Source organism: Mustela nigripes, chromosome 2, assembly GCF_022355385.1.
Source record: "Mustela nigripes isolate SB6536 chromosome 2, MUSNIG.SB6536, whole genome shotgun sequence".
Classification (NCBI taxonomy): Eukaryota; Metazoa; Chordata; class Mammalia; order Carnivora; family Mustelidae; genus Mustela; species Mustela nigripes.
In genome coordinates, this window is record NC_081558.1 from 61,442,503 (window position 1) to 61,458,790 (window position 16,288).

The following is a 16,288-nucleotide window of genomic DNA, read 5'->3' on the forward strand; positions in this document are numbered from 1 at the left end:
AAAGCCTTGAGTTCTGTGCTTTGCTTTCTCCTCCTCTGGAATTCTGCTGCTCTCCTTGGTATTGAAACCACACTTCTTCATAGGTGAACTTGGTCTTGGCTGGATTTCTTGTTTGATCTTCTGGGGGAGGGGCCTGGTGTAGTGATTCTCAAGTGTCTTTGCCCCAGGCGAAATTGTACCGCCCTTACCAGGGGCCGGGCTGAGTATTCTGCTAGGGTTTGCTTTCAGGAGCTTTTGTTCCCTGAGCGCTTTCCGTAGAGTTCCGGAGGATGGGAATACAAATGGCAGCCTCCTGGTCTCTGGCCCGGAGGAGCCGAGAGCCCGGGGCCCCACTCCTCAGTGCACCCTCAGAGAACAGCGCCCAGTTACTCCCGTCTGCCTGATCTCCGGCCGCGCTCCGAGCTCTCCGAGCCTGCGACCGGTTCAAGGTAACACCGAGCTGCGAGCTTACTGTCGGCTCTGTCTCTGTAGCCGGCTTTCCAGTTCCAATTCGCGCAAGCTCTGCAACACTCAGACACCCCCGATCCTTCTGTGACCCTGCGGGACCTGAGGCCACGCTGACCCCGTGTGGGCTTCGCCCCGGTTTAGCCTCTGGAGCTATGTCCCTCAGCGGAACAGACTTTTAAAAGTCCTGATTTTGCTCCTCCGTTGCTCCGCCGCTTGCCGGGAGCCGGCCCCTCTCCCCGGGGTCTATCTTCCCGTCGCTTTGGATTCACTTCTCCGCCAGTCCTACCTTTCAGAAAGTGGTTGTTTTTCTGTTTCCAGAATTGCTGTTCTTCTTCTCTTCGATCTGCCGATGGATTTGCAGGTGTTTGCAATCTTTAGATAAGCTATCTAGCTGATCTCCGGCTAGCTGAAGTAGTCTCAGCCTGCTACTTCTCCGCCATCTTGACTCCTCCCCCGTATTCTTAATTTCTGATACTTGGCCACCACTATTTCCACTGGCTAAAAAATTTAAAGCCGACTTGACCGAAGTCCATCTGAAGAAACATTATCCAGCAACTGTGCGGAGTAATGGCTCTTTTTCAGACTGAACATCAGACGTCCACAGATTGTTAGAAAGACACAGGCTTTTAAAACTACAAGGTCAAGCACCAGGGTTCTGAAGTTAGACTGGGATCTAATTCTGTCACCTACCAGCTATTTAACCATGGGTTTCTCTGAGCCCGTCTTCTCATCCATGAAAATGAATCATACCAGCTGCCTTGAAGGGCTGTTGTGAGAAAACCACACTGGAGAGGAAAGGGCTCAGAGTATATCTGGTACATGCCTAGGAGCTCAGTAAATGCTCTTTCTCCTTCCCTGAATCTTCCTTCCTATTCATTCACAATACAGGCATTCAAAGAAAATATAAAAAGAGTGCCTTTCCATTTGACTGGGGATTAATTTTTTACATAGATTGAAGTCCTTTCCCTGTTTAAGAAATCTCTTGAAGAAGTTGACCATGTTGTCTTTGTATTTTTATATCAACCTTTTATTATCTAATAAGGCCCTAAGGATTTTTTTGGCATCCTAATCACTTTTTTTTTTTTTTTAAAGATTTTATTTATTTATTTGTCAGAGAGACAGCGAGCGAGAGCGAGCATAGGCAGACAGAGTGGAAGGCAGAGTCAGAGGGAGAAGCAGGCTCCCTGCGGAGCAAGGAGCCCGATGTGGGACTCGATCCCAGGACACTGGGATCATGACCTGAGCCGAAGGCAGCTGCTTAACCAACTGAGCCACCCAGGCGTCCCATCATCCTAATCACTTTTAAAGAAAGAAATCAAAAGTTCCAGATTAATTATAAATGTAAAAAAAGCATATCCAACTTTTTCTTTTTTTTTTTTAAAGCACTGTAAAGGGCTGCCAAGAACCTTTTGGGGAACATACTTAAAACCGGAAAATAAATTGCTCAAAGTAATCCTCCTACCAAACCAATCTTTGTTGCTTTGTACCAGAGAGCTCTTATCACATACCTAGTTTACAGGGTCCCCACTTTAGCTAAAGCAGTTTTGAATATTCCTCTAGGGGTGTTTTCTCAGAGGCTTACAGAATTCTGGTTGCAGCGTACCAAAGTCACTGCTCAGAGATTAAATGTGAAACTGTGAAAGGTGCCATATCAGACAGACTGACGTTTACTGAGTACAGATTTAAAATGTAAAACGCACTCCCTGCCTTACCTTGTGCTGATTGACACTCCATATTCTTATGATTGAGTCTCGGCCGGCCGTGAAAAGTCTGTTCAGTGCTGGATCCAGCTGCAGGGCATTGACTCCATTTCTGTTGTACTTCTCCACTTCATCTCGAATAACATAGGATACCTGATAAATACGTCCAGATTTGCTTTTTATGAAGTCACCAGACATGCAATAATAAAACGCAGTCTACTAGTTGCCAATGTGAAATCCAAAATCCCATGTTTTCCAATAAAAAACTTATTTTTCAACCCTATAAAAATGTCATTTTATTCTGTAGAGACTGAAATACTGAGAAGTGGATAAGAATGACATTCATAATAGCCTAGTCCAGGACTAGTAGGTATAAACCTAACTTACTACAACTGCTTCCTAACCAGACTCCTCCCCACTCTTGGCTGTCTTGAATCCATTTTCCACAAAACAGCTGGGCCATTTTTTACTAATGTAAACTAGAATGTATCTTACCTCTGCTCTAAACCTCTTTAGCTACTTACTCTCAACTCAGGATTTGATCTGAACTCCTTGACTGGCCTCTTCTCCTGTCACTCATCTTTGCACCATTCTGGCACACTGTGCCTCCAGACCATCGCACTCACTGGTTCCTCTGTGTGGAAGCTCTTCCTCCCCACTCATTTGCAGTCTTTACATGTATTTAAATGATGCTTCCTCAAAAAGGCCTCAACCGACCTGCTACACAAAATGAAGTTTTGTGTTCCTGTAATATGCTAAACGTTTCCTTCAATGCGTTTTCCTCTACTTTGCTGTTGGTAACCTGTCTGCTCTGCTCCATGTGAAAACCTAAGAGAATCAACCAAAAGCAATTATAAGCAATAAAAAGGCAGCCCAAAGCAAAATGTTTCTTTTTTTCTTTTCTTTTTTTTTTTAAAGATTTTATTTATTCAATGGAGAGAGACAGAGATAGTGAGCAAGAAAGAACAAGCAGGGGAAGAGGGAGAGGGAGAAGATGACCCTCGGCTGAGCAGGGAGTCCAACTTGGGGCTCAATCCCAGGACCCTGGATCATGATGTGAGCCAAAGGGAGAAACTTAACCCACTGAGCCACCTAGGTGCCTGAAGGCAAATGTATCTAATCTAACAAAGTAACTAGTTAAGAAAAAACTTGGGGGGGGGGGATGATATGACTTAAAATGAGAACAAGAATAAGTACTAAAAAACATATTTTGTGAGGAAGATACATAATCAACAGCACAAGGTACAAAAAAGAACAATTTGAATAAAGGAGATGTGCCATATTATAGCACAAGAGATTCAAAATTAATAATTCTTTCCTAAATTTGTGAATTTAATCCAACTTTGGTTAGAATCCTACCAGATTTTCTAGAAGCCGACAAAACACATACAGTACACTGTCTAGAAAATACCCACTCATTTTTTAAAAACAAAAGGATAGTCTTTAAAGATCTTAAAAGGTAAAGCTATGAGAATTACAATGGAGTAAAAGGATTACTAGAATAAAACAAAATTTGGACACGTATTTTCCTATTGCAAATTCTTAATTTTGATATAAACGTAGTGTTTCAAATCAATGAAGGCACGAGAACCTCTTTAATAAATTGTCTAGGAGTATCTAGTGATTCCACTGGGAAAAGTTATATCCTTTCTCTAAATCTTAAACCAAAATGAAACTGCATATGAACTAAAGATCGAAATTTAACAATTTAATCATAAAAATACTTTAAAAAGACAGGCAAATAAGTACAATCTCTACATAGAGAAGGTTCTGCTGATATGACAAGAAATGGTAATCTTTTCAAAGAAAAAGACCAATGCTGCTCTGACCAACACAAGTCAAAACCTTCCATACATATACAACTGCTCAAGCAGCATTATTCACAACAGCCAAGAAGTGGAAACAACTCAGATGCCCACCAACTGATGAAAAGATAGACAAAATGTGGTATATCTGTGCAATGGAATCTTATTCAGCCAAAAAAGCAGTGAAGTACTGACAGAGGCTCAAACACTGACAGAATCTTAAAAACATCATGCTAAGTTAAAGAGACCAGTTACAAAAGGCCACCTATTTTAGGAGTCTATTTCCACGAAATGTCCAGAAAAGGTAAATCTACAGAAAGAGAAAGTGCACTAGTGGTTGCCAGGGACTTGGAGGACAGAAAATGGGGGTGAATACTAATGGATATAAGGTTTCTTTCTGGGGTGACAAAAGGCTCTGAATAAGGTGATCAATGTGCAACACTATGAATTTACAAAGGAACCCTGGATCCTATACTTCAACAGGGTGAGTTCACAAATTTTATCTCAATAATGCTGTTGTTATTTAGAGGGGAAAAACCAAAACCAAACCAAACTCTGAATGCCAAAAAAATAAGATGAGCAAGGTGAAAAGGCAAACATCTAACTGGGAAAATAATGAAATATATATGAAAGACAAACGTTTACTCTTGAGAACCTACAGAGTCCATACAAAACAATAAGAAGTCATCAAACTCTCTAACAGACAGAAGAATATAGATCATGAAGAGGATACTTTTTCAAAAGAAAAGAAAATGCCAACAAACACATAAATAAAGAACAAAAAGGGCCAGGGCTTTATGCACAAAAACTAAACTGTTGTTTTTGACCTAGTCTTTTGGGTACAAGTAACTGTAATAGATATTTACTCAAATCAGCTTAAATTAAAAAGAGCGAGAAAGAGAGGGTATTTAACATAAAGATACAAGGGCCCAAGGGCAGGAAATATGGTCATGACTATAAAAATATTTAAAAATATGACATTTTAAAAAATAAAATCATGACACTTCTCTGCTGCAATCTTCCAAAGGTTTTTCACTGCATTAAGAGTCCAAACTCCTCACATGCTTTGGATCCTGCATCTTCACACTCACTTCAAACTCATTCCCCTCGGCTTCTTTCATGAGAGTTACCCCAAACTCTGTTCTGTTCCTCAAACACATCAAGCCCACCCATACCAGGGCTTCAGTATGAACTGTTCCCTGTGCCAAGAACATCCCCCATCTCTATAAACCCCCAAGGAATACCCTCCCCCGGCTTTTATCTGGTCTGGCTCATCCTGGCCCTTCAGATCTTAGCAGAAAAGTCACCTCTTCTGAAAGGCATCCCCTGATCTCCTTCCTCCATCACTTACCCTATTTATTTCTTGCATGGTTCTTACCACTCTCTGTATTTCTCTTTTTTTGTTGTATCTTCTCCTTTAGAATAAAAGCTTCAAGAGGGTAAGGAACTTGTCAGCCTTGTGCCTTCTATCACTGTACCTCATTATAGTGTCTGGCACATAAAAGACACAATAAATATTGTTGCATGAATCAGACACTGGAAAGCCATCAGAACCAAGACAGCTTGTTCTCCCTTTCTGCCCTTCTTCAGTGCTTTCCTCTACTTTAATTTCAACTCCCTGTCATTGCAGCACCATGTTAGATATTAGAGCAAAGGCCCAGATCACCCCGCTTTACCCAGAAATCTCTCAGAAACACACATCCCCTCACTCTGGCCCAGGCTACCTGCCCTCTTTGTCCGCTGGCACAGCTGGCACCTTGGATGCTTTCCTTTACTGCTCTTCTAGGGTAGGCTGGGTTCAAGCCATTGTTTCCTGAGTTACAATGTCTCCTTTCTTCTGTCTTCACTCTCCAGTTTTGCTGAAGCCCATTCCCAGCACCTTAAGAAACTAACACAGTAAAAGCTGCATGGGAGGTGATTTTAGTCCTTACAAGCCTAAAAAGGTCTTTACCTCTACATTTGATTTGGCAGGGTGAAGAAGTCCATGTAGAAAAACCCCTCTTGCTTCTGGAAGCCCCGGCTCCAACTTCCAATCCAGCATGCAGCATTGTTACTGAATTCAATGGCATTCTGTTTCATTTCATTCTAAAGTGATCTCATTTTCATTGTTACCTGTACTGCCACCTGCCCACTCTCCTCACTCCTAAGTGTTTAGGATCTTCTCTATTTTTTTGCTGCTTTACTTATTTATTTTTTGGTCCTTTTATCAATTTTGCCATGCACTAAGAAAGCCCTTTCAATCTACAAGATTGTGGCACTTCAGCTCTCGAAAACTTTCTTGTATGATGTCACTAATAATCTGGTTTCTCTGCTCCTTCTCAAACCCCCATTGATCAGATGCTGGAACTTCCAAAATGATCCTACATCTTTTATGCATTCTATATTATGGATCTTTGTCCTTTTGTTTACTTTTGTAAGACTTCCTTTATTATTTTTTAACTGTTATGAATTTTTTTTAGTAAATTTTAGTATGATGGACAAAACAACAATAGTATCTTCAAAAAGGAAATAACTAGATAAATTATCCATTCTAAGTGGTCATCAAAGAATGAAAATGAGGGGTGCCTGGGTGGTTCAGTTGGCTGGACACCTGCCTTCGGCTCAGGTCATGATCCCAGTGTCCTGGGATCCACCACTATGTCGGGCTCCCTGCTCAGCCAGGGGCCTGCTTCTCCCTCTCCCTCTGCTGCAACCCCTGCTTGTGTCGTCTCTCATGTGCATGCTCTTTCAAATAAATAAAATCTTCAAAAAAAATTGAATTGTATATGCTGGTATATTCTAAGACATATCACATTAAGAACTTAGTTTGAGAGAGAGAGAGCGCACAAGGGTGGGGGGAGGGGCAGAGGGAAAGGAAGAGAGAGAATCCCAAGCAGGTTCTACACCCAACCTGGAGCCCAGTGAGGGGTCTGATCTCACAACCCTGAAATTATGACCTGAGCTGAAATCAAAAGCTGGACACTTACCCGACTGAGCCAACCTGGTGCCCCTAAAAACGTATTGTTAAAGAAAAAAAACTGGGGCACCTGGGGGCGCCTGGGTGGCTCAGTAGGTTAAAGCCTCTGCCTTAGGCTCAGGTTATGATCCCAGGGTCCTGGGATTGAGCCCCGCATTGGGCTCTCTGCTCAGTGGGGAGCCTGCTTCCCTCTTTTTCTCTCTGCCTGCCTCTCTGCCTCCTTGTGATCTCTGTCAGATAAATACATAAAATCTTTAAAAAAAAAATTGGGGCACCTGGGAGGTTCAGTCAGTTAAGTATCTGCCTTCCACTCAGGTCATAATCCCAGGGTCTTGGGATCAAGCCTCGCACTGGGATCCCTGCTTGGCAGGGGAGTCTGCTTTTCCCTCTTCCTCTGTGTCCTCTCTCACTCTCTCCCTCAAATAAGTAAATAAAATAAAATAAATGGCTGTAGATAAAAGAAAAACAGGATGCAGTTCTTTCAACAAATATTGATGAAGCATCCACCAGTGTCTAGGCTCAATTCTAAACACTGAGGATTTTGTGAGTGAGCATAGAAGGCTTCCTGGAGCTTTCAATCTTTTATTTATTTTTTAAGACATTTCTTTATTTGAGAGAGAGAGACAGAGAGACAGGGAGAGTGTGCACATGAGCAGGGTGGAGGAGCAGAAGGAGAGGGAGAAGCAGCCTCCTAATTAAGCTGGGAGCCTGACACGTGGCTTGATCCTAAGACCCTTTAGATCATGACCTCAGCTGAAGGCAGACCCTTAACCAACTGAGCCACCCAGGTAGCCCTGGAGCTTTCATTCTAGCGTGGAAAGAATATAAAAGAAGTCATAGCAAGTTAAGTGAAATCTGCTGCCACTCCCCACCTCCCCCAACCCCACCCCAAGATGTAGGTAAGCTTTGAAGGCAGAAGAGATGGAAGAAAAGGAAAAAGAAAAGCAGAAGGTGCTGGAGATGGTAGTAATGAATGAGTGAGCAAAGTCCTGGAAAAACCTTATTTAGACAGTCAAGGGTATAGGCAAATGCAGAGATGAAGAGTCATATCTGACCATTTAAAATTGCTTAAAAAGTGGGGGCATGGGGAAGAGCAGAGGGTACTTTAAGAGCTCTGCAAGGGATGGGAAGCCAGACCTTTGGTAGGAGCTATGCATTTTAGAAGAAACATGTAAAGGGACGAACAAGGAAAAGAATATGGTAGTGCCCCAGCAGCAATTATCCAGTTAGGTTACACTCTTAAGTATTTGTAACTGGCTTAGTAAGCACTGTTTGATTAATTTCTCCAACAATTATCTGGGACCCAAAATAAAGAAATCAGATAATGGGGACGATCCACTAAATTTCATGTGATCTGTCTCTGCATTTCAAGTTTAAATAGCCCTGAATTATTGGTAATATGCAGGAGGGTAGCGGCAATCAGGAGAAAAACTATCCTTGATTAATTTCATGATAATCAGATTAGTTTTCTGCTGCTGACATAATAAATTACCACAAATTTAGTGGCTTCAAACAACTCCCATTTATTATTTCACAATTCTGAAGGTCAGAAGTCCATACTGAGCTAGGGTGGGTCCTCTGCTCTCACAAGGCCAATATGGACAAGAGTTGACTGGTGGGTCTGTGTTCCTTCTCAGAGGCTCTAGGAGAGTTGGCCTCCAAGCTCATTCAAGCCGTATGTTTCCTTGCTGGCTGTTTAAGAGAAGTTGAAGGTCCTGTTTCCTTGCTGGCTGTCAGCCAGGGGTCCATCTTTGCTCCTATAGGCTGCATGCAGTCATTCTCCTACTTTCTTTGTGCCCTCTCCTACAGAGGGTCCCTTTAGTGACTCAAATCTCTCTGACTTCTGTGTCCACTGTGAGAATACACTCTGCATTTAAGAGTTCACATGATTAAATTGGGTCTACTGGGATAATCCAGGATAATCCCCCATTAAGGTCGGTAACCTTAATTACATCTGTGAAGTTCTTTTTATCATGCAATATAACATATTCACAACTTCCAAGGAATAGGCATGGGCATTTGCTGGGGGGCAGGGGGAATTCTGCCAATCACAGTGGCAATTTTCTATATGAAAACAAATATGCTATATCACGGAATAAGTACAAAATTCACAAACTTTTTAAGCAAACAAGGGATACTTCAAAGCATTTCAGGCTTGGGGTGCCTGGGTAGTTCAATCCGTTAAGCAGCTGCCTTGGGCTCAGTCATGATCCTAGAGTCGTAGGAGTGAGCCTGGGATCAAGCCCCCATTGGGCCCCCTGCTCAGCTGGGAGCCTGCTTCTCCCTCTCCCCCTGCCTGTCTGCCCCCCCCCCCCCCCGCTTATTTGCGTTCTCTCTCCGCCAAATAAATAAATAAACACCTTAAAAGACAAATAAAGCATTTCAGGCTCACAAAAGAAGACTTTGGGCTATTTCTCCAGCCTGCTCCACCCCCTACTCTCCAACAGTGTGCCCTGACTTACCCCTACTTGGATGTCTAACAGGCATCTTAATTGTGGCATTGTCCAAACCAACACTCCTCTCCAAACTAGCTTTTCCTGTAGTCTCTCTCACTGATGGGCATTAATGGCAACTCCGTTCTTTCAGTCACTCAGGCCAAAAACCTTGGCGCCAGCACTACTTCAGTTTGCCTCATCTCACATCCTGTCAGTGAGTCTAGTCTTCCAAAATGTAACTTCTTCTCACCACCCTTCATGGAGCACTATTATCTGGATTTCTTAAATAGTTACTGTCCCCCTGCTCTGCCCTTGCTCATCTTCATTTTGTTCTAAATACAGCAGCCAGGCTGGTCCTATTAAAACATGCATATATTGTATATATTCCTCTGCTCCAGGTTCACCAATTGCTTTCCATCTCATTCAAGAGCAAAAGCCAAAGCCCTTCCTATGACCTATAGGGCTCTAAAAGATCTGGCTCTCTGATTTCATCTCCTGCTCCTCTTTCCTCACTGACTCCATACTAGCCACAAAGGATTCATTAGCATTCCACAAATAAGCCAGGTACATTCCCAATCAGGACTTTTACATCTGATGTTCTCACTGGAATGTTCTTCCAGATGGCAATCATGGCAATCTCATTTCCTTCAGATCCTTACTCAAGAGTCAACTTCTCAGCAAATCCTTTTCTGGCCACCACACTTAAAATTTCACTTCCCCCTCCTGCTGCTGCTTATCACTAACCATTTTTTAACATTTAAAGCTTATTTTCATCCAACATTATATTACAAAAATTTCAAAGTTGAAAGAGTTACATGGAAATGTCTGTATACCCACATCTATTCTACAATTAACACTGTATTTGTTTATCTCATACCCATCCAACCACTTGATCTATTACTTTCAATGCCTTTCAAAATAAGTTGCACATCAATACCACTTCCCCCTAAATACTTCAACTTGGATATCATCATCTAAAGTTCATTATTTATTTGTGGCTTTTTTAAAAAACAGCTTTCTTTTAAGGTAAAATTTACATATAATGAAAAGTAGAAATCTTATGTGTATACAGATACTTCTAACAAATGTATGGATCTGTTTAATACAAACCCCTACCCAAGACATAAAGAACATTATTACCACCCTAAAATGTGTCCTCCTCTGCTTCCCAACCTCTATACCCCATTCCGAGGCAACCTAGATCTGACTTTTTTCAAAACAGATTAATTCTGTCTATTCTATAACATTCTATAAGTGGAATCACACAGTTTTTTAGTGTAAGGCTACTTCCAGGTATCAGGTTAAATCAGACTAAATCTGGCCAAGAAAAATTAGCCAGATAGCAGTAATTCCCACATCTGTTTTCCCTGTTCAATTCTGTGGCCCATTACTTCCTTCTTGTACCTAGTTTCAAGAGTGCCAATTTTCAAAACTATTCTAAAAAGCACTCTTGCAGATAAAAATAGGACATCTTCTAGCGTGACTTGTAGTCAGGGCGTGTTGGTAAAACTCCTCTAGGGGTTAGTAAAAAACTACCCATGGTCCTAATCCGGGCTAAAGCCTGTTTCTGTAAACAAACTTTTTATTGGAACACAGCCACATCTATTCATCTAGGTGTTGTCTATGGCTGCTTTCACATTATAATGGCAGAGTTGAGTAGTTATAATGCAGTAAAATGGCCTGCAAGGCCTAAAATACTTACCATCTGACCCCTTAGAGAAAAAGTTTACTGACCTCTGTTCCAATGGCTGTCACATTGTTATAATTTGTTCTACTACCCATCCTACATAAAAAGTAATTCATCTTGGACATACAGCTAATTTGTAAAGGTCTTTCCTTGAGAAGTCAGGATTTGGCATCACTTTACTTCCTTTAAAAAAAAAGTCTCAAAGATTAAACAACCAACCCAATACTGGGACTCAAAATCAAAAATAAAGACCCACACTGAGTTCTGAATAAATCTGGAATAACTAAATATTTGGCAGAGAAAAAAGGTAAGTACTGATAGAAGAAACCTTTGTTGGCTGCCTCTCCATGCATTCCCCATTTCTTCTCCTCAAGGCAAGCAAATCCTAGAAGAAAATTTACAGGAGCTACTTAAGAGACTGTAGCCTTGAACACTGTGTGAAAGGACAGAAGAACTGGGATGGGACAGCCCATTCCTGCCCCCTCACCCCCCTCCAATAGAGTGAAGGCTTAGAGCTGGGATTTGGGGAATGGAAAAGAACTCAGCAGCAGCGCAATGGTAAAGCTGACATTACAACATTTCTTAGGTTAGAGTCAAGATTTGCATGAAACCAGCATTACCTCTTGATATTTCATTTACCTGAGCCAACACATGTCTTTTATTATGTGAGCCTGGTTAAGTTGGATTTGGGGGTCATTTCCAAGGAAAAGAATCCTGTATGTATATACTTAAAACATCACTGGATACTAGGGCATGGTTGCTGCTCCTGAATAGGATGAGCACTGATAACCTCATTTCAAGAATTCTGAAGCAAATGAGGGAAGAGTCCATTGTGATGGAGAGAGAGAGAGAGGGAGAGGGAGGAAGTGGGAGAGTGAGAGAAAAAGAGTTTGAATCAACCAATAGACTCTAGTTGTCAGAAAATAATAACAGTAAGGGACCACCAGGGAATGAAAATACTTGCTTGGTACCTTGATTATCAGGAAAAAATCTGCATCATATATCTGAATTCATACATTTGACTGTCTGATCATGTTTCTGCCAATCACAAATCGACCCTCCCCCTCATACTCACCTTCAGGCTGCTTAGAAGTCGAAGATGGTAGGACATGTGTTCATTCTTCATTATGTCTATAATTAATAAGCAGTAATGTTTGGACCCCTCTCCACTGGTTATTTATCAGTATTATAAGTCTCAAGGGTTCTTTTTGGCCTACAACTTAATAATGAAGCTCAGGGCTACTGCCTCTTACTACAAGACAGCCAAGAAGCAAAAATCTTTAGGTAGGCATATACACTTTTTCCAAAATGGAGAGATTTTATTCATAAAAACAAAAATTTTGTAAAAAGCTCGAAAATATATATTAACATATATTTTAAAATAAAAGATATCCCATTTCCTGTCTTATCCATAATCACATAACCTAATACTAGAGATAATCACTGTTAATAGCCTTCCAGACGTTTAAAACACATTATTTCCTTTGTGGAAATGGGACTATGTTATGTTGACTTGCTTTTCTGACTTCTGGACATCTTTCCTTTTTAATAATATGGATCAAGCTTATCTTTTTAACAACTGCAAATTAATCCACTAGGTAAGTGTATTTATCTGCTAAGTGACTACTGATGGACATTGAGTTTTTTCACAATAACAGCATTCTTAAAATAAACACTCTTGCACAACTAGAGAAAGCTGTTTTTTTAAGAATTAAACTTTTTAAAAAATTAAACTATTTAAAATTTTAAAAATTAATTTTAATTAATTAATTAAAGAGCCAGAGAAACATGAGCCAGGGTAGGAGCACTGGGAGAGAGAGGGAGGGAGGGAGGGAGAGAGAGAGAGATAAAGAGGGAGGGAGAGAGAAAGAGAGAGAGAGAGAAAGAGGGAGGGAGAGAAGCAGATTCCCGGAGCCCCGAAGCAAGGCTCAATCCCAGGACCCTGGGATCCTGATCTGAGCAGACACTTAAACCAACTGAGCCACCCAGCCGCCCCTCATTTGCACTTTTGTAAGACAATTTTTTAGATTTGGAATTGCTGGGTCAATGGGAATGTTATTTAAAATTTTGCCAAACAGCAGGACACTGAACAACAAATACTATGATTTTGTTCAGAATTTAAAAATAATCAAGTAAATTGGGTACACATGCACAAAGAGATATAGAACACTGGTTTTCAACCTCCCACGAACATTTCAAAGTATCTAGTTAATTTTGGTTGTCAACACTGGAGGGATGCTAACATCTAGTAGACAGAAGCCAAGATAATGCAAACAACTTATAATGCATAGGACCGCCCCCCACCCCCAGTAAAGAATAAAGAATCATGCAGCCCAACATGCCAAAAGTGCTCAGAGAATAGTTTGAAAAACACTGCCAAAAACAAAAGTTCTCCCTCACAATGAGATACAATCTCTGTAGCTTCTCACATTGGTTCTATATCTTGGGGACAAATTCTGAAAGCAACTAACAAGATTCACTAAATCTTCTCTTCAGCAGGCTAATCTTCCTTCTTTTGAGCTCTTTATAGGAAATAGTTTCAGGTTACTTCACCAATCTGACTGCTAGACCTATCAAGAACAAGATAAATAAGTGCTGAACCCCAAACTGTAGTTTTGTATTATGACCGGCAAAGAATGAATTATCTCCCTCATTCAGCATGCGATGACTCACATTCAGCTTATTAAAAGACTCAATTTTTCCACACACATTGTGGCGAACTTTTATTTCTTCATCTTATACTTTTAAATGGCCTTTTACATTTAAATGCAAGAAACAGATGCCTGATTAACTCGCCTCACTACCCTAAGAAGTGTACCACTCTAGTGTCTAGAACACAATTAAGACAATTTTGAGTTACATTTTAGTCCACAGCACACATTTTCACCCACCTAGCTTGAATGCTGGGGTTACTTAAATCCTGTTACTGATGCACTTAAAAAATCACCTAACAAGGTAAGTTATTTTAGATTCTCATTAATTTCACTCAATTCAGAGACATCACTCAGAGACATCTAGTGAATACTCAGGTCATTGTAGTGAATCAATGAAACAAATAAAACAAGTAAGTGAACTGCCCAGAAGACAATGGCCTACAGCGACTGCTGGGGTTACCTTCCTAAAGGATCACTTTGTCCTATTTACCTATTAAACAATCGCTTTCAATCTGCAGAACTACATATAACGTAGTTCATAAAGAGATCTTGGGTATTACTTATGTCCCATACTGTCTCAATTTTTTGCACATCTTTAGGACTAAATTAAGTGCTCAGTAAACGTTTAATGAATAAGCGCAGAAACCGTCACTCCTATATACAATATACCTGTAGTCAAACACTTGCCATAGGGCCTTCTACTCCTTGTACAGCTGAAAATAATAGAGAGCGGTAACTCTTAATTGTACCCAAAATAAGAGTGCATTCACGAAGGCATAAAGAACACACGAAAGGGTCAGATAACTCTTTAACCCTGAATAATAAATCATTAGAAACGGGAAAAAAAAAAATTGAGGATGCACTATGAAGATGAAGAAATGAAGAAAAATGATAATTTCCCACTAACACCTGCACACTTCCACGTCGTTTCCACCTGAGCAGAAACAAAGCTTCCGCAAAAACAAAAACATAAAAAGGCAGAGGGCTCCCAAGTGCAGAATCCTCCCCAGAAACCCCTCAGGGTCATCTGCGCCCCGCTGCCCCGCCACGCCCCCGCACAGGCCTATTCCGCAGCCGCCCGCCGAGGAAGTGCCCGCAGGCCTCGGCTCAGACAGGATAGGGCAAAGCGTTTTGATGAAAAGCAAGGGAAGAGGGAGCCAGGTGGGTGGGAAACAAGCCCTTCCAGATCCAGCAAGCCCAAGCCTACGAGACAGCTAGAGTCTTACAGGGCTGAGCTCCAAACCGCGCACCCCAGAGTCCCGGGACTGGGCCAGGAGGGCCCAGTCAACCGCCCCCCGCCCCTTCCTCAAGCCGTTAGCGCCGCGGTCCCACCCCTCGCCGCCGGCCGCGCCCTGTCCCGCTCGCCCCAAGCCGCTACCCTGAACGACCGCGGCCCGAGGCATCTCCTTGCTGCAGGTGGGCTCGGGGCCGCAGGCCACACCCTGGAGGTCGAGGAGCGGGACTCCCATACCTGCACTTTCCTCCGCCCTGCCGTGTTCTGCCGGTGATGGGCCGCCATCTTGCATGTTGACACTCCTACGTCACTTCCGGAAGTGTCTCGGGCAGGGCGGATGTCCCGCCCCTTCCTCTTTAGCCAAGGGCAGGTGGTGAAGCCGAGGTAGTGCTTCTCTAGCTCTAGCTAATGTTGTTTGTTTTTCTGGGCAGTGGCTCTCTGGTGAGGTTAAAGCATCTAAAAACCGTTGTGTGCGTATAGTGCTGTCAGACAGAGAGCTGCTTTTTGAACCGAAGGAGCAATCCAACTCCAGCTCTGGGCCTTAAACCATGATTTGGGCTGCTCTCTGGGCGGCCACCTCCAGAGGTCCAAGCAGGCATAACGAAGAGGCCCAAAGAATGAGTACTGAATATGGGAGGTTTCGACAGACACCCCCACACCGCCCCAACTTTCCTCAGCAGCCACGGGAACGGACCTATTTGCCATGAAGAACCTAAAAATGGAGAATTATAAATTGGCTTTGAAGGCGGAGAAATTAAAGGTCGGCAAAGAAGGTGGCCCATAACTTCAGGAGGAGCAAAGTTTCTAGTTAAATAAGACATAAAAAGATGGTATAGGAAGATGGACATTAAAATTGTTTCTAGAGACACCTTTCTAAATGAATCCTGAAGGAGTTGGGGCTCACTCTTGTATCTGGTTTAAATAATCTCTTATACTGGAACAGTTAGATCTTCTGGATGAAAGTTCGACCTGAGGACGCTTTCCTGGCACGAATTTAGGTGCTGAGGATGGTCAGACTCCTTGTGAAAGTGAGTTCTAAAGAACTGCACTGTCCCGTACTGAGCACTTGAAATGAAGCTAGTTCAAACCAAGATACAATGAAACTAAAATACCCACCAAATTTCAAAGACAGGATAAATAAAAGAATGTAAAATATTCCATCAATTTTTTTATATCTATCTCACATTGAAACGGTGTCTTGGAAATACTGGTTAAGTAAAATAGTAAAATTAATTCTTTTCAGTTCTTATAATGTGACTGATAGTATATTTGAAGTTATATGTAGCTCACATATTTCTGTTGCGTAGTTCTATTATAGAACGATGCTTAGGAAAGTTTTTGTCTAGACAAATGCCTTTTTAAATTAATAA

The 16,288-nt window shown here is 41.8% G+C and overlaps 1 protein-coding gene across 3 annotated transcripts in view; it reads right to left on the minus strand.

Annotated features, from left to right (window-relative positions):
* The window catches only part of WDR48 (WD repeat domain 48), a 52,943-nt gene extending 37,707 nt beyond the window's left edge, over positions 1-15,236 (minus strand). Inside the window, exons 1-4 of one of the 3 annotated variants that reach the window (XM_059390517.1) lie at positions 15,156-15,203; positions 12,106-12,161; positions 11,359-11,415; positions 2,160-2,300 (exon numbers count right to left, since the gene is read on the minus strand). In XM_059390517.1, the coding sequence (XP_059246500.1) occupies positions 2,160-2,300; positions 11,359-11,415; positions 12,106-12,156 (249 nt within the window). In that variant the 5' untranslated portion in view covers positions 12,157-12,161; positions 15,156-15,203. Of the gene's footprint in view, positions 1-2,159; positions 2,301-11,358; positions 11,416-12,105; positions 12,162-15,155 lie in introns of all 3 variants that reach the window. The other 2 variants (XM_059390518.1, XM_059390519.1) reach the window with 2 other exon arrangements.
* Positions 15,237-16,288: the final 1,052 nt, after the last annotated feature.